We start from the raw sequence: 18,407 nt of genomic DNA on the forward strand, positions 1-18,407 counted from the left end.
ACATTCATCCTGGCTTTTAGCTGGCAAGCATTCTGAAGAAATCCCCAAGACACTTTGTTGCTACCAGCTGTGCTGTGGCTGAAGAGACTTCACCCTGGGAATGGCCAGGGAGCTTTTTGTGATCCCAGCCAGGGGAAATTGAGGGTATTTTTTAGGTCCTGGCTACACATGTGAGCAAACCTGCTAGGTTAGTTTCAACAAAGATCTGCTGCTGGCCTGGGGAGGAAACTCTGAAAGCCTGTAATCTCAGATGGCCCAAGGGACTCAAGTACAATACAAGTAGAAGGCATTTCTCTGGGTAAATCAACAACACTACTACTTCACAAGAGAAACAATATTGTGGTTTCACAACAGCATTTATGACACTCTACAGATAAGAATAAAGAAATAGCACCGGGCAGCCCAGAAACAGCAGGAACATGCATGTACACTAATTTAGGTGCACAGAGACCAGCCCAAGGTTTTCTGAGACTCTGGCAGGTGCTGAACCTTGGTAGGGATGCATATAGGACTTAGACTCTTTCTTTGATACTTACACATAAAAGTTACCCTCCTAGAGTAACTTGGGTTTTGATGAGGCTTACCGATTAGAAAAGAATCAACTAAAAGGTCTGATGAGTATAAGACCTTTCATCCCATCCAGTGAGGAAGTATATTTGGTTTTATACTGATTGTCAGTCACGTAGGAGGGCCATGCAGGGGTGTTTGGAAAAGTAACTATTTCTTGTATATAGAGAACAGATCATAGAATTGTAGAATCATAGAATCAATTGGGTTGGAAAAGACATCCAAGATCATCAAGTCCAACCCTTGGTCCAACTCCAGTCCATTTACTAGATCATGGCACTCATTGCCAAATCCAATCTGCATTTAAAAATCTCCAGGGATGGTGAATTCACCACCTCTCTGGGCAGGCCATACCAATGCCTGATTACTCTCTCTGTAAAGAATTCTTTTCTGATATCCAACTTAAATTTCCCCTGGCAGAGCTTAAGCCCGTGCCCCCTTGTCCTATTGCTGAGTGCCTGGGAGAAGAGACCAGCCCCCACCTGGCTAGAACTTCCCTTCAGGTAGGTGGTCACCTCTAAGCCTCCTCTTCTCCAGGTTAAACAACTCCTGCTCCCTCAGCCTCTCCCCATAGGACTTATGCTCCAGTCCCTTCTCCAGCCTTGTTGCTCTTCTCTGGACCCACTTCAGCACCTCAGTATCTTTCCTGAGCTAAGGGACCCCAGAACTGAACACAATACTCAAGGTGTGGCCTCACCAATGCAGAGTACAGGGGAAGGATCACTTCTCTAGTCCTGCTGGTCACGCTATTTTTGATACAGGACAGGATCCCATTGGCCTTCTTGGCCACCTGGGCACACTGTTGGCTCATGTTGAGCTTCCTGTCAATTAGTACTCCAAGGTCCCTTTCTGCCTGGCTGCTCTCCAGCCACTCTGTGCCCAGCCTGTAGTGCTGCACGGGGTTGTAGTGGCCAAAGTGCAGGACCCGGCACTTGGCCTTATTGAACTTCATCCCATTGGAATCAGCCCATCTCTCAAGTCTATCCAGATCCCTCTGCAGAGCCCTCCTGCCTTCCAGCAGTTCAACACTTCCTCCCAACTTGGTGTCATCAGCAAATTTGCTGATGATGGACTCAATCCTCTCATCTAAATCATCAATAAAGATGTTAAACAGGACTGGACCCAACACTGACCCACTGGGGAACACCACTAGTGACCGGGTGCTTTTTTCATGGTCACCTTTTTGGTCTTACTGCTGTTAGCCAGTGACTGCCTACTTGGAATCAGATGAAATTCAGGTGGACTGCACAAGATCTTCCTCAGACTGACAACACCAGCTAGAGTAAAACATGGTTCCTCCCTTGTCCTTCTACTAAGATTGTGCATGAGATACCTGGCAGATAATGTTTCCCTCCACGGGAACACGTGGCATAGCTTTGTAGCACAGCAAGAACCATACAGCCTGAGTGGTGATACTTGGGTTAGTGGTCCTTTATCCCCCAGTAAGGGGATGTCTGGACTATGAAACCTTTTTCCCCAATGAAAATCTATTTTAAATTTGTATTCAAAACATCTAGCACTTTGGACAAAGTATTTTTAAAAAATACTTCTTAGAAACCACGTAAAGCTAACACAATCCATACCAGTTTTAAAGCAACTCTATGTGTCGCCTGAATTAGAAGCCTTAACAAGAATACTTACCACAAGCTTGGCACTCAGCTATGGTATTCCTAAGAAAAGTCGTCTCTTTGACCTTGAGAATATAAGAAAAAAACATTATTTGGGTACAGGCAGTTCCAGTTTGAACCTGGCTGCAAGAAAAAAACATTATTCCCTAAGATCCCGCTTAAACCATGCAACATAGATAATCTGTTTTAAATGAGATGCTCTTCATACTCCATAAAATTAAAGATAGTAATAATGGATGTACTTCAGTTCAGCCTTCATCAACAGGACCTTTAGGAATGACATGTTTAACCAAGGCGTGTGTCAGTAGCAATTTCACTACTGACATCCACCATCAAGTGAAACAAATGCGGTATTGGTTCTGTGCAAAACACACACCTACCGCTATCTAAGAATGGGCTAGGATGGCTGCTCTAGCTCCTCACCACTAACGACACTACATTTTTTGGATGTGAATGAGCAAGTCCCCTACAGTCCCACATTTAATGATCCTCCATAGCAAGCACAGGGTATCAAGACATATATAGTTATTTCTTCTTCATTGTGTCATGCCTCCAAGACAATGGACTCTGCATAGAAGTTTACTGCTTAGATGAATTTTGGACTGACCCTCTCAAAGGGGCAACCTTGGGGTATTTCACACTGAAGCCTTTACACAATACCTGTTGTCTGAGGAGTTCTTTCACATCTGCCAGTATTTGGTTCATTTGCATCATCTGACCCATCAGCTGCCTACTAAAATCACCTGCAGGGAAACAGCAATGAAAGAGTGCACAACATAACTCTCTTCATTTGCCATGGCAATTTCTGAGATATAAGATGGAAATCCCCTGAAGAGCCAAAGAGGGTAGACATTACTGTTATTTAAGCCCTGTAGGAATCATCAGAGCAAACAAAGTATTTATCTCAAATTTTTCTAGTGTGATTTGCATTAACTCAAAGCTTTTCTGGGCTGATGTCCATGTACACTACGGAAACAGGCAAAGCAGAAACCTCTCCACAGAGAGAAAAACAAGATCATGATTTTTCTACCATTATTTCGATGTCAAGGCTCTCTGAGACAACTAATGCCACCAGTGTTACTGGTTCCACCCACACCTGAGACCAGCGAACCTACGAGAAACCTCACTATTTCAAGACTGAGTATTTGTGATAATCTATCTGGAGGAGGAGGGCAAGGCTGGGGGCATGAAGTCTTTGTACATACAATGGGAAGACATCCTGTGTAAGAGCATTCCATGTTGCCACAACTTATTTGTAGACATTTTTCAAAGTGAAGTTACCCAGCTTTATAAGTGAGCTCACTGTGAAGCTCTGACCGTGCAACAACAGTACTCACCCTGACAAAACAGTGCTTTTAGTAACTGTAATAATCATTTGGCTTTTCTTCTGAAAGGCAGCTCATAACTCTGTACACAAGTTTCATGGCTGTATTTGCTTATGGTGAGTACAGAATTCATATGGACTCACAAAACTCAACACACTATGAGCATCCAGAAGAGTTCCACGAGGATGGTGAAGGACCTTGAGGGGAAGCCATATGAGGAGCAGCACTTGGTCTGTTCAGCCTGGAGAAGAGGAGACTGAGGGGAAACCTCATTGTAGTTATAACTTCCTTGGGAGGGGAAGAGGAGGGGCAGGCACTGATCTCTTCTCTGTGGTGACCAGTGACAGGATCCAAGGGAATGGTCTGAAGTTGTGTTAGGGGGGATTCAGGTTAGATGTTAGAAAAAGCTTCTTCACTCAGAGGGTGTTTGGGCACTGGAACAGGTTCCCCAGGGAAGTGGTCACAGCACCAAGCCTGACAGAGTTCAAGAAGTGTTTGGACAATACTCTCAGACACATGGTGTGACTCTTGGGGATGGTCCTGTGCAGGGTCCAGGAGGTGGACTCAATGATCCTTGTGGGTCCCTTCCAACTCAGAATATTCTGTGATTCTATGAACTCACACCAAAACCAGTTCTCAATACCAGGTAACAAAAAGACCTCTAAGACAAGACCAAAAGTTATATCTGTAATAAGCCATAAGGGAAGGACCAGACCCAATACAAGATCTTACATAAGACTCTTACCTGTTAAATGAAATAATGGTTTTGAGCCAGTGACAGAGGAGAAGCAGAGAGCATGTTTAGCACAGTAGCTTGTACTTGCTTCTGTTTGTAGCTTACTTCTGAGTTTGTACCTCTCTCAAGCAGATATTTGTTTACTTCTCTAAGTCTGTATTTAAAAACAAGCTCCACAAATCTAGCCTCTTTCACAGTCTGTGCAGCAGGATAATTTGATATTATGCCCAATAGCTTCAGGGAGGTTTATTCACATGTTACTTTTGTGAGCCCTGAAAGTTTATATGAAAAATGCTTCTCTTAATGTTTACCTCATTGTTTTGTACTTCAAAGCATGTCTAAGTGTTTCCAAACCTTCTACTGGGAACCGTCCAATTCCCCATATACTATGCTTGCTTCACTTCAGATTTTCTCATCCATACCCTGAACAAGTTTAAAGAGTTGAGATTCACCTATTCCAGAACCTGCCTCTGTTCTAGTCCTAGCCTTGCCGTATTTTTATTTGGAGGACAGCAGCAGGACATAATATGGAGGTTATTTTAGAGTCCCATATTGGAACTAGGACACACGCTGTCAGACCAGATGACAAGGTCTGTTGTTGTTTTACTTGTTTTTTTGGGGTTTTGTGGGTTTTTTTTAAATAAAGACTGATTTAGGCATTTTTGACCAAGATTTGCAAAAAAACTCTCAAGATTTCAGATCCTATTTGCTGGCTAGATCTATTCTCAGTTAAGTTTTGCAGACTGGAGAATGTTAAGGTGGACTAAACAGGTTATACTGCCATGAACTACATGACCTGTTTGCAAATCTAGACAGCAGAGCAGAAACAGATGAATATCCCTGGTTGGATTTTTTTCTCTTCCATTCAGACAGCATGTTCACCATTTCAACAGCAGGACTATCTGCAGTAGAATGACCGATGTTTGGGGATAAAAACTCAGAGAGATCTTTAAAGGAGCTGTCAGTCCACAATATATTGCAGAATGGCTTTTCCAAGGAGCACATAGGGTTAAGCAAAAGGTACCAGCCTGAAGCTGTACAGTTATCTAGTCCTACCATATAGTCTCTCTCATCCACACCCCACTCACTAAAGCAACTCCCCAGTTTCGCTAGTCCCTAGCTCTAAATTCTGAATCAGTAACAATATGAATGACAGAATAGCTTCCATGGTAATAATTAAGTTCACAGACAGCTCTGAAGTATTACTGTCCAACAGGAAACTGAAGTCCCTTGACATGCTTATTCTCTGTATCACTGAAGTCTTATTAGGGAGCTACCCTATCTTTCTCTTGCCAGGACCTTGCAGCATAGAATCATAAAATGGTTCGACTGGGAAAGACCTTTGGAGATCATCTAGTCTAACACCCTTGCCATGGCAGGAACAGGTTTCACTAGACTAGACAGCTCAAATTCCCATCTCGCCTGGCCTTCAACACTTCTTGATGGGGCATTCACAGCTTCTCTGGGCAACCTGTTCCAAGTACAGGACCTTGGACTTAGAGCAGGCAACTAGCTTTGCTTCACAACTAATTGGCCCAAGCAGGGCAAATGCACAAGCACTTGCTTCTGTAACTTCAGGCCACCATGAAATGCCTCATAGATATTTCTTCTAGCTCTCTTAAAACCAATACTGGCTCAAGAAACACACTTGCCCCCATCTGACAAAGTCAGAATTCTGAATTGTCATTCAAAGAGAATGATATTTGTAGAATAATAGAATATCCTGAAGTGGAAGGAACTCATAAGGATCATTGAGTCAAACTCCTGGCCCTGCATGGGACAAAGCCAAGAGATCACACCATGTGCCTGAGAGCATTGTACAACTTCTCGAACTCTGGAAGATGTGGTTACTTGGCCAGAGATTCAGCCTAAAATGCTCCAGCAATGAAGCTGTACATACAAACTATATGTGGGATTAGGAAGAGGCAGATTCAAAGTAAACAGAAGGAGATATCTCCTCAGACATGTGATGAATTTCTCACCAGGAGACATTCTTCATTGTGCATTCAAAACTGACAGGACAGATACATGGAAGAAAACATATACTAAGTATAAAACACAAAGACTTCATCTTCAAGTCAAGAGCTCTGAAACTGCTGGAGAATAAGGAAGCATTCACAGAAAATCCCACTAAAACTCCACTCCCTTATATTCTTGCCCTTTGACCTATATTGACATACTGACTCTAACAGTAGCTAGGTTAAAAGAAACGTCGGTCTTGTGTGACAGTACTATTTTTTTGTATCTTAGGTTCAGGTACCCTAGATGAACTAGACAATCTTCAAAGGTCCCTTCTCATCTCAATGATTTTGTGATGATTATATGCATATATTAATCTCATCTACCAAACCCAGTGCATCTGTTTTCGCACCCAAAAAGGAAGATCCAAATACACAGGTGCAACCTGTGTTTGATCATCATATTCTCATCTACACTGCTTAGGTGTCTTAGCCTCACAGACTGCACATGGACAGAATGCTGCTGCCAAAGCAGTGAGCAATGACCAGGCACTCAATCACAACCATGTACAGTTATTCAGGTCCAAAGCACTTCCAACGATTTTCCAATTAATATAAAAGCAAGACACTTTTACTAAAACACATAGATTTCACACCCCTATACAGCTAAGCGTTTGCATTCTGGATTTTTCTAGCTGAGGCAAAATTGTCATTATCTGATGTATTGTTCCCACAAAAAAGCATCATGAAGCGCACACGAAGTGCAAAGCAGGTGAATAAATATTGCTGTTGGAACATCTGCACCTTTTTCTTTGGTGGATTTGACTACGTAGACTTTGAATGTGTTCATGTGAGTTGTTTATCATTAATGATACTAATTTCACTTGAAGGTTATAAGCAACTGAATTTGGTAAGCTAAGCCAGGTGGAGGCAGCCACAGAGAGATATATATTACAAAAAGAGTATGTATTACTACCATTTGCGTTATTGATTAGTGAGTAGAAAGGTACAAATGACAAAGTTGCAAGTCTGTAATCTGGAACCTCATTCAGAGAGCTGTGAGTTTTTACAGAGGGAAACAATGAATTACTCTCCCCTTCTGTGTTCAAATGCCCGTTGATTTAGTGAAAAAGAGGATTTGAAGATTAAACTCTGTTAAGTGTATATATGTTAGGAAGCAAGAAAATAGATGCATGTGCACCTGAGAATTTACACACCTAAAAGATAAACCAGATTCTGTTATCACTGCACCACTGATGCCAGTATTCATGTGATGTACCCAGGATGCTCTCAGATAAAAATTCTGTGTCTTGTCTCTATTCTTATCAAAAGCAGCAATGCTGCAGGATGTGAGTTTGACAGGAAACAGTATGAGAGAGAAAACTTCTCATGGATCTTATTTCAAACCTTGAATTCAGTTTTCTTCCTTAAGTTTTCACATATTAACCTATTTTATGAACAGCGTGAACCTGTTCTTTTCCCTCATACTTACAAAAGAAAGGCAGATCAGCAGGGATGAGGAAGGGTTACAGATGGGGCAGTCTAGCACAAGTTTTCTGTGTCCAGGAAGCACTCTTGCCTAACATGAGACTGCACCCAGCCCCTGGGGACCTGCAAAATTACAGTAGCCTCAACTCCTTCCTTTTCTCCACATTCCCAGCTCAGCCTCCACAATGCCCAACCCAGGCAGAAAAAGAATTGGTTTTAAATCAGATATCACTCCAGCAGATGACAAAAGCCTTGGCTAACTTATGGCAGGACTAGTGGCTGCCTTGCAATGGCTTTTCCCAAACAGACCTACATACTCTGTAGCCATAGCATGAACATCTTCTTCAGTCTCCTGTGACCTTGTTCACACCTTGCTCCCCCGCCCTTTGGGACAGTCCAGTGCTCAACAAAAGATGAATACTAGCCATGAGGATAAGTACATGGGTAGGTCTTTCTGCTCAATCCATCTATCTATGCTCACAAAGCCTGTAGCAGTGTATCACATTTATGACTACTTTTTGTCAGCAATTGTTTGCAATTTCAACATTTAAAATATTACTAAGCTGACACAAACAGATCATCATCACAAAAATTTGCCTTCCAAATTAGGCTAACAAGCCTCTTTTAATCATTACAGACTTCTTCACTAAGACAATAATTGATTGCCTTATCACCAGCAACAGTGACTGTTTTGTCTTGAAACTGAGTTATTTCTAAAACATTGACAGGAAATTTTCAAGGCTATAATTCAGTCAAAATTTTTTTACTACTTGATTATAGAGCTTCTCCACATTTTTAATATTTATCATATTAGCTTTCTTGCACTGGTATGGTTGGGAATAATTTTAACTCCTGGTTGCAGGTCTTACCAGTGTACTGAGGCACAGGCTCAATTTGTTGAAGAAAACAATCTTGCAGGTTCCCCACTTTGGCAAGGGTTCCCCCAGTTACCAGCTTCAGCTCATCTAGTGTATCCTGGGCTCACAAGAAAAAAAAGAGCTCACAATTGTGGTACAACAATGAAAAAAATGAAATATCAGACAAAGTAAATTACTTTTTTTTAAGAGAGGTATTCCATCTCCTAGGCATGCAAGATTTCTACATCATTTCCTTCAGGGCCATCTGCCACCATCTGAAGTGTATAAAATCCCTAATATCTGCCTTGTACATTTCCCATAGCTGTGGTTTTACTGTGAACAATTTTTTTACTGTTTAATTCATATGATCTCACATACTAGAAAGTTCACATTTTTAGATATCTGTGGCATGTGGGGTTTTTAAAAAATGAAGCCAAATGAGGCTTTTCCCCCCTCATCTCAAACAGATATACATTCATGTCAGAAAAGTGAGTGCCTCAGTTATTTTCCATACAAAAATGTTCATTTTCAAGCCTGCAATGGAACAAACTAAGGGGGCAGCCTTAGAGGCAGAATGCCTTTTCACCTTCTAATGCATAGTTTTGATTAATGATGGGAAGATGCTGTGGAAGACACTGTTTATCTCAGACTGCTGATAGGGGATGACAGGACACTATGCCATCTCCTGGTTGGCAGAGAAAAAAGCTGTTGTAATCAAAGAGATGAGGATTGCACTCTGGCATCATGAGTATGCCCCCTTTCTTTTGTCTTTTCTTAGTCCCTGTGGTTTATCATGAAGAGGGAAGCCACATACTCAGACAAGCATTGCTCATTTGAACAGCTGTAAGAAGCTGAAGTTCTGCCCTTACTGCATCAGCTAAGCCTTGCAAAAGTCCAGTCCCCAAAAAACACCTACACTGGAGTGAGGCAGTATTTTTTTGTTTTTTACTTAAAACATAAAAACTGTGTTTAAAACAAATAGCATAATTATTACAGGATTCAAGCAAGCTAAGATTTCACCTGCTTCATAGGAACTTAATGTTTACACTTATTTCACAACTTAATACTCAAGTATTACTGAAGCACCATTGTACTGGCTGCTGTGAAAGTTGAGGTCTGAATTCAGTGATCTAGAGGATAGCTGGTGTTCCCTCTAAATGCTCAGGCTGTTCCCAGTTTTCATGCTCACCTGTGGCTTCTCTTGGAAAGTGCGTAACTCAACTACCACCAACTTCTGAGACAGTGCTGAAAATGGTTTTGGCAGGTCCTCAATGGCACCTACTTGCAGGCAGTCCAGATAGAACTCTATTGTGCTCAATCCCTGCTGTAGACCACTCAGCCACAAGATGACAGCATGCGGCTTCCCATCAGCCAGCTGGATGTTGCTAAAGATCACGGAATTCAACCTTCCATCACTCTTCAGATAGCGCAGCACCACTGGGACAAAATGCACAGAAGGACTGTCAGGTGATAGCAGATACCCAGGGCTTATCAAGGAAGATCCTGTGGAAATCTGCAATTGCTCTGGTATTCTTCCACATGTAAGCTTTTGTAAATGCATTCTATATGCAGACATAATGGTAGAAATAAATGGGATATTGATTCTGAGCAGCACTACCAGGACTCCTGTGTGACTTCCTGTTTGTAAAGACTGCTGCCTGCACAGTGTTTTCCATTGCTTTGTCCAGGCCTCTATAACTGGCTTAACCAATATCACTTTACAGAGCATAAAGGGCTAAAATGCAAGTGGTAAAGTTCCAGAGGGTAGCAGGTAGCCTGCATTCAGCACCTTGGCATGTTCATATCTTACAGACACAGAAATACTCTGTAGCAGAAATGTACAACTACCTAAGTAAGCTTCAGTGAGGCATACTGCAATCAGTGAAGCCATTTAAGTGTATCCAAATGCATAATTAAAGCAACCAAAGGAAGCATGATCCAAAGCCAATAACCTTCACTTCATTGTAACAAATAGTTAGTAAAAACAAAGTATAAGAAATAAAATATAACACAGAAAAGGCATATCCCACCCCTAAAGATGACTAAGCCTCGCTCAACTCTTTTAAAAAAGCATTAGTGAGTAACATACTCGATAAAAATTCTCATTTTATTAAGTAAATTGTACCATCAAAAACCACAACAGCAGACAAACAAATCCTCTTACAACAAATACTCATTCCACAATATTGAAAAAAAAACATCTCTTTTCTAAGGAAATTGGATCAGTAAGCTAGGATCTGCAAGCAAAATCTCTTTGACCAGTTAGCTAGTTCTCTCCACAAAATCTCTCTCTGGTTCTCCACTGCGTAGTTGCAGAAGCAATGAGGCAAGTGCATCTGAACATTGTTTAACCACCCTACAATATCAGACAGACGCTGCTTCAAAGATCCCACTGATCACCAGCCTGCACATCCGTTATTTCCTGATGGTAACAGTTACCCGCATGAAGAGTCAAGCTGCGCAGCCACCAGGCACCTAGATAGTTAAGTGCTCTCTCTTGTAAACACGCTTGAAGTTCACAGAAAGCTGCTACTGTTGCATCAAGTGAGAACTCACAAATGGTCTCACGCTAGATCAACCAAATAGTGTGGATAAGTAGCGAGAAAAGCTATTTTTATCTTTGGAGCTAATAACACCTACTGACCAAACCCATCCCCTTTCTATTCATTTAACAAATTATATTCCTATCTCACCACTACTAATGCAACTGCTTTAATGCTGTGATACCTCTGTTTGTCGGTGCACATGCTCCATACAATTTTTCTAATCGTTTCATCTAATGATTAAAAATCCACCAGATGTATACCAGCACGAATGGGGCAGGCTACATCTCCATCTTTAAAGTCTACGCTAGTGCTAAAGCCTCAGCAGCTGTGATCAGTATCAGGAATGTTTCCACTGCTGTCTATATTAAAACACTGCCAGAGCTGAGATTTCCACAAAGGTGCATGAGGTCACTAGTAACTTGCTGAAAGGTAGCATTTCTTGGCAAACTCAAAGACCAGGCAAGGCAGAGTACATTTCAGGCATTTTATTTATGTGGATATTACACATGCCTGCTCATACAGAAGGCAAGGTCTTTGGACTTGGGCCCTGCTTTCAGAGTGACCAAACACAACAGTGGCCTAGAGGAAGAAAGAAGAGATTGAGGCAAGGCCCAGAATGGTCTCTGCCAGAACAGTTTCAGGACAAGGAGCAATCAGGCTTGGAAGAGGATCAAATATTCTTTCCTCAGCAAAAGCCAGACACCCATCTGATAAACTAGAGTAAGCTTTTGAAGGGAGATTTTTTTGGATCACAGCCTCCACCTGTGTAAGATTTAATTCATCCAAGTTCCTGCAGTACATGTTTGCTGCCTGAATATTTTACAGACATTCATGAGAGTGCCACCTGCATTGCTTAAGAAGCAAATTTTCAATTAAACTACCAATTCTACCAGTATATAGCAGCTGCTTCATAGAACTGTTAAATTGCAACATTTCTATGCACTAACCATTGTTTGCTTCATCTAGGAATCATTCAAAAAGGGCAATAAACTCATGGATGCTACTTGTCTCACAAAAACACATTGATCCAACCAAAACAAATCAAGTCATTACACAGTAATTTAGACCCGTGCTTTTAAAAGGCAATTAGGCATTAAAGACATGTTACTATCAGGTATACTGCAAAAAAACCAAAACATAAGCCAACCATTTGGAACATACTCTCAAATATGGCATTTTAAAGGATAAATAAGGCCTGCTTTGAGCCCCTTAGATCAGATTTGGATGCACAAATGGCAATACCATGCAGAAGAGGTAATATGCACTTAGCATTCTTCCAAAACTGTAGATAATTAGATGGTGCATTTTGCTTAGACGACAACATTGGCTCTCCACTTAACTGATGATGTCCAGTCCTGAGAGGATCATAAACAGCCCCCATATTCCATACTTTCAGCTGGCATGACAATCTCCTGGATACATTTTAACTTTATATACAACGTAGCCATATAAGATTCTTGACACTTTGAGAGAAATCAGGGGTGTAAACTCTGTTTACTACTTGCTCACTGCCATATGCCTTGAGCAAGGAGCTCTAAGGTAACAAGGAGGCAAAGAGATCCATGAAATGGTCTTGGTGCAGAAAGCCTCCCTCTGTTTGGTCAATCCTTTGCATCAGATAGATTACAGACATCCCCGGTCTACTCAGCACTGGTCACTGACAGGGCAAGTTGCTTCACGCTGTCTATACACCACTGTTGTGTTTGTCCCATCACAGGAGCTTCTCAAATAGCAACGTACTGAGGACAAAACTAAAAAAAGACAGGTAAATAACCTTCCACCAGAAAGCTTCTTAAGTATGTTAAAGTGTACCACTAATTATCAGACATGCAGGTTTTCTTGAAAATCTAAAGTTTGATATGTTCAAACTTCTATGTTTATAGCCACATTTGTATGCATTCCTATATATATGTACAACATTTACACACATAATTTTGTGCATGTGAGAGGGAATATGTATGATCTATTATTTATTCAGCAATTAAATAACTCAGTGTTAGCAATTGTATGAAACTTATTGATAAGGTGGTGTGACCATGTATTACCCACCCTCAACCTACACATAGCTCTTACTCCCTGTCCTCAGAAGCATTTTGGCAGACTTGATAAAACTACTTATGTTTTATCTAACTCATTTCCAACTAAAAGCTGGGCTTTTCTTCATCATAATGAATAATTTCTCTATGCATAAACTGGAATTTCTCAGTAGAGTGAAGTCAGCGGAACAATAATAATGTACGTAATTTGACAATTTTTCAGTGACCCTTAAAATTGCAGAATATCCTAGATCTGGTTTAGAGACCAATGAAAGCTCTCAATTTCTAAAAATCTGCTGAAGTTCTGACTCTGACTTCTGATTAACAGATTCCAACAAACAGAGACCAAATACTTTAATTCACCAAAAAAATCCTGTAAGTGCCGGAAATATTTGTCTTGCATAGTCACATCTAACCTCCAGGGTCAGCAGAACAAGAACCTTCCTTTCATATGCATGAAGCAGCATGTGCGTGTGTCCCTTACATTCCTGAGTAACAAGAACCAGTGATTGTCTCAAGGGGAAAAAGGAAGAAAGAAAATGCGAAAGAAAACAAAACCCAACAACAAAATTGACTCCTATCTCCACGTTCCATGGTTTTTTTCCTTCTTTCTTCGCATTGCTCAGAGAAAGCACCTCAGCAAAGTGTAGATACCAGTTGATTGTCCAGTCAGCTTCCCCTGGCCAGGAGAGAGCAGCAGAATCAAGGAGATGAAGGAAAAATGAGAACAGGAGTGAGAGGGGATGTGAAAGGTGACAGCATGCAACAGGAATGACTCAAGTACAAAGGTTAATTACAGTTGTCAACATCCATCTGTGCACACCAATAACTATGGATCCAACACTAGTTTTATCATACGTATTCTAAACAACTCACCTTTACTCATCCGTCCCATTACTGTAAATTCAAAATACTTGCTGTTGTCAGCTGACGAATACAGGCCGAAAACAGTGACTGTGCTTTTTGGCTGCAGTTTGAATGTTGAGAGCAAGTACACTTCATTCAGTGTAGGATCCCCAAATGCTTGTTGCAAGAAGTTTGGCACCACTCTCTTGTTGGAATATGGAAGAAGATCAAAAACTGGGGAAAAAAAGCAAATTTCAACAGCAATTTAAATATAATAGTGACCAGAGAAGAATGTGGTCAGAAGCCACTCACTGGAGACTGTACACTCTTCATTATTTTCATATGGACACTCTGACCCACCTAAAATAATATAACAAAAAAATGATCAATAAGATGATCATGTCTAAAGACAATATAGTTCAAACCCCTGGCACTAGAAGGGATATCTTAAGCAACCTGCTCTAGTAAAACACATCCCTGCACATGGCAGGGAGTTTGAACTAGATGGTTTTTAAAGGTCCCTGCCAGCTAAGACTGTCCTATGATTCTACCAAAATATCATCTAGAATTTATTGCAACTATTTTAGCAACTTTTATTTTCCAAAGGAATTATCAATGTTACTAATGTAGAAATACTAGTCTTCAAATTGAGGTACTCAAATATTTTCAGATAGATGTCTAAAATTCTCTTCTGAGAGTGTACCTCAACAGAAAGCTTTTTAACCTATTTCTGCTTTCATAAATTCAGATAGGGGATTCAGCATTAAAACTTTCAGACAGATTTCCAAATTATTTATCCTTTGATGGCAATTGCAGTGCACCAATTAAAATATTAAAAAGCCAAATAAGCAATATTATGTTCACAACCTTCTCACTTCACTGACTTTTCAGAAGGTATATCTTATAAATATTCTTCTGGCACAGAAAACAAAGAAATACAGGTCTGACCAAAAAAAAAACAAAAACAAAAACCCAAAAACAACCAAACCAACCAACAAACAAAAAATACCCAACCCTGAAGGCATAGTGAAAGCTGTTTCATATTTTTTAGTTTTTTCACAATGCACCAGCAAAGAGTCTGTGTACTTGTACATATGACAGCTACATCCTTTATGGCACTGAAGGAACAAATGGGTTTTCTTCAATGTTCCTATTTTAATCCACCGCAATTAGAGTAGTATGTATATTATATCCTTGCAATAAAGTCTGATACATGATTATGTAGGTGTTATTTAAATGTAAGAGCATACTTAGCTATTGTATACCACTGCCACTCCACAAGCCTGTCATAGCTGGGCCATATTCTTCTCCCACACCTGCACAACACCACAGAGCTGTCACTGGAGAAGAACCACAACAACAGGCAGATGGCAAAGGTACATGATATCACATGGTGCCTTCCCTTAATTTAAGTTTGTGGTTGAACTACCAAGTTCAGTTTCCCAGGCTGAAAAAACAGTGGACCATTGCAGATGAGTCTTGTCTACACAGCATGTCCTCAAAGCTGTCATCATCCACTAAGGTGATAAGGCCACCCTACCAACCCAGTGGTTTCTCACACTGCAAGTAGGAAAAGAAGGAAAAGTGCTCAAGAGCACTTAGAAGACAATCACATGGGCACACAGATCTACCCACAGATATGTAGGAAACAGTGCCACCTTATGTTAGAGCATGGGTTTGTGATGTTTCCATTGCTTATTCTGGAACAACCATTCATCTAGATGCTAATGTTTTTTACAAAAAAAGAGAAAAATGGAGATTTTCCCCTTCATCTCAAGAAGCCATTGAAATACAGATCACCACTGAAGTCTATACCTGTATTGAGTCGAAGGATGTCATGACTTTCATGAGTTTTCAGAACCTAACGCAAAAAATGTAAGGCCCTTGATCTGCATGCACTAGTAATACTGTTATCAAGCAACTAAGAAACACATATCTGAGACGGAGCAGGCCAAAAGACTTCTCTTTCATTCAGTTCATAATTACAGCATCCCAGGAAAACCACTGCTCCCTCTGAAACTAGTAACCCAGTCAGCAGATGGAAAAGGCTTGGTACTTCACATTTACTGCAGAGAGAGCAAATGAAATTACTCGCCCATGCAAGAGACGGAAATGCAGCTTACTACCCTGTAAGACAGCATTTTACAAGTCATAGCCATTCAAAAAACACAGCCGTGTTTTCTCAGCCAGAGCAATTCAATACAATGCTTAAGTGTTTGACAGCATGAAATTATGTCCACATTCATTAGGTCCAGTCTCCTCAGTCTACTGGCTGAATTTATATCAATTCCCATGATACTAATTAATGTATGCTAGAGTCAAACACCTAAAAGTATCATAAAAGTAATAACCAAGCACTGGGAAACATCTGTCAAACATTATGGAAAACATTTATTGAGATTTTTGAAATTTGGATATGTAAATGAATACTCAGGCTGGTTTGATGGTTGCATTCTACAAAGTACTTTTCCTCAGCCATGTTATCAAACTCTTTCTTGGGATCCCTTCATAAGCTGCAGTATGTAGATGCATAGCTTAAGCATAGCTTACCCACATGTTAGCAAATGTGGCTAGTGGAAGAGCAAGGGGGTTTTGAAAACTCATTTTACATCCTTAGTAGAGTTGGCAAAGAGACAATTTTTAGGCTAAAAAATGACCCACAAGAATTTCTGATTTCACTTTTTGAAGAATCTCATCTATTCTTTCCTCTCAAGGCAGCCTTGAGAGCAAATTGATAGAAAAGAACATCTGAAGCTGAAAGACATAAGCAGCTGTTTCTATCCATGCAGTGAGAGTGATGGCTCCACCATGTCTCTGAGCACGAGCATGTATGCTCAACCAAGCTAAACTGAGCCCTCTCGTGAGACAGACCAGGAATTCTCTTCTCCACCTTCATTTTGTGGTTTTTAGAAGTGGGCTGCTTACCTTCCTATGAAAATGCTAATAAGGCATGAGCTACACTGTGAGACAGTAGAACACCACTCTTTGGAGATCTGCCCAAAACCATCAAGCTCTTCAGGTGGAAGCTAAAAGACATGACAAGAAGCCCTGGGAGCAGGAGGCACGGAGGAGCGAATTTTGTGAGCCTATGACAGGCACAAGAGAGGATGAAGCTCAAAATAAAACACCCCGTCTTTCCCTTAACTCTGTTGCCACGTCACACCAGCTTTTTGAGACCATCCAAGTTAGCTCTCCAGTCACATAGTAACTGCAGATGTAAACACTGCTACACTGCTCTTCAGCCCTCTTCAATTAATGATCACTCAGATACCTGAAGTGAAACTCTAACCCTCCACTGCAACAATTTCCCACCGACCTACCCAAAAAAGGTGAAAACACTGAGTGGGGTTTTTCACTTCTCCTAACAAGCTGGAAATCTGCCTTTGTTCGTTTTTGCAGTTTTGGGTTGTTTTTTTTTTGTTTGTTTGTTTATTTTTAAGTACAGCAATACCCGACCTCTCAATAGAACAATTTTCTAAAATGTTTTCACATCCTGAAGGACTTCAGCAAATTCTTTTGGAAATGCAGCTCAATTTACTGTGATTGGCTGTCTTTTAGATCTACTTAAGTAAGGAACAAACACTTGAAGTGTCAAACATGATTTCGTAAGGCAAATGAAGGAGTTAAAAATACAGGGAGAACCAGGAGCAGCTTTAAGGCTTCGGGAGTGGCAATAAGTTACGCTACTCGCTACTCGCTGCTCTCAGTAGCCGAGCTGATTTCAGTCACAAACTGCTACCGTAGAGTGATACTACCCACTGCACTCAAGCTCTAAAATACAGCGGCTCCTGACTTACTATGTTCATAATATTGCCACAACAATCTTGGGTTTAGAAGTACCACTTTTCCTATGCACTTTACTAGGTAGTAGAGTTTTCCTGGGGAGTTTTCCCGGCTTAGCACGCCACTTCTCGTTCATAGAACTTGCAACTGAAAACGCACTTTTCAGACAGCCCTCCACACACTTACCAGCATCCCTACAAAAACATTTTGCTGACTGCAGTGGGGCGGCTGACGGAGCGGCTACGCCGCGACCTTCTCCGGTCCCCACCGCCAGTCCCGCGGGGCAAAGCACGGCGCGGGGACACCGGGGCGGCTCCGGGGTGCGCTCTGAGCCCCGACGGGCAGCGGCGGCTCCCGCTGCCCGCGACGGCTCCGGCTCCCCTCGCACCTGCAGCGGTGTTCCCGAACCCTGCCAGCCAGGGCTCCCATCGGAGGGCAGAAGACGGGATGCTGCAAGCCTTCTCGAATGGAAGAGGGGCAAGGAAAGCTCGCTACAGCCGGGGGAAGGGGCCTCTTACCTTGTGGGGCGGGCGCGGCAGAGCGGCCCGGGCAGAGCTGCAGGGCGAGCGGCAGGAGCAGCAGCGCGGCGCCGCGCTCGCACCCCATGGCGGCCGCGGGCCGGGGAGGGCGCGCCGCT

The 18,407-nt window shown here is 41.6% G+C and overlaps 1 protein-coding gene across 2 annotated transcripts in view; it reads right to left on the reverse strand.

Moving 5' to 3' along the window:
* THBS4 (thrombospondin 4) overlaps positions 1-18,381 on the reverse strand; it is a 40,358-nt gene extending 21,977 nt beyond the window's left edge. For both annotated transcript variants that reach the window (XM_071579889.1, XM_071579888.1), the window contains exons 1-6: positions 18,289-18,381; positions 14,018-14,221; positions 9,749-9,996; positions 8,572-8,677; positions 2,856-2,938; positions 2,209-2,260 (exon numbers count right to left, since the gene is read on the reverse strand). In XM_071579889.1, coding sequence (XP_071435990.1) covers positions 2,209-2,260; positions 2,856-2,938; positions 8,572-8,677; positions 9,749-9,996; positions 14,018-14,221; positions 18,289-18,376 — 781 coding nt within the window. In that variant the 5' untranslated portion in view covers positions 18,377-18,381. The remainder of the gene's footprint in view (positions 1-2,208; positions 2,261-2,855; positions 2,939-8,571; positions 8,678-9,748; positions 9,997-14,017; positions 14,222-18,288) is intronic.
* Positions 18,382-18,407: the final 26 nt, after the last annotated feature.

This window comes from Pithys albifrons, chromosome Z (assembly GCF_047495875.1).
Source record: "Pithys albifrons albifrons isolate INPA30051 chromosome Z, PitAlb_v1, whole genome shotgun sequence".
NCBI lineage: Eukaryota > Metazoa > Chordata > Aves > Passeriformes > Thamnophilidae > Pithys > Pithys albifrons.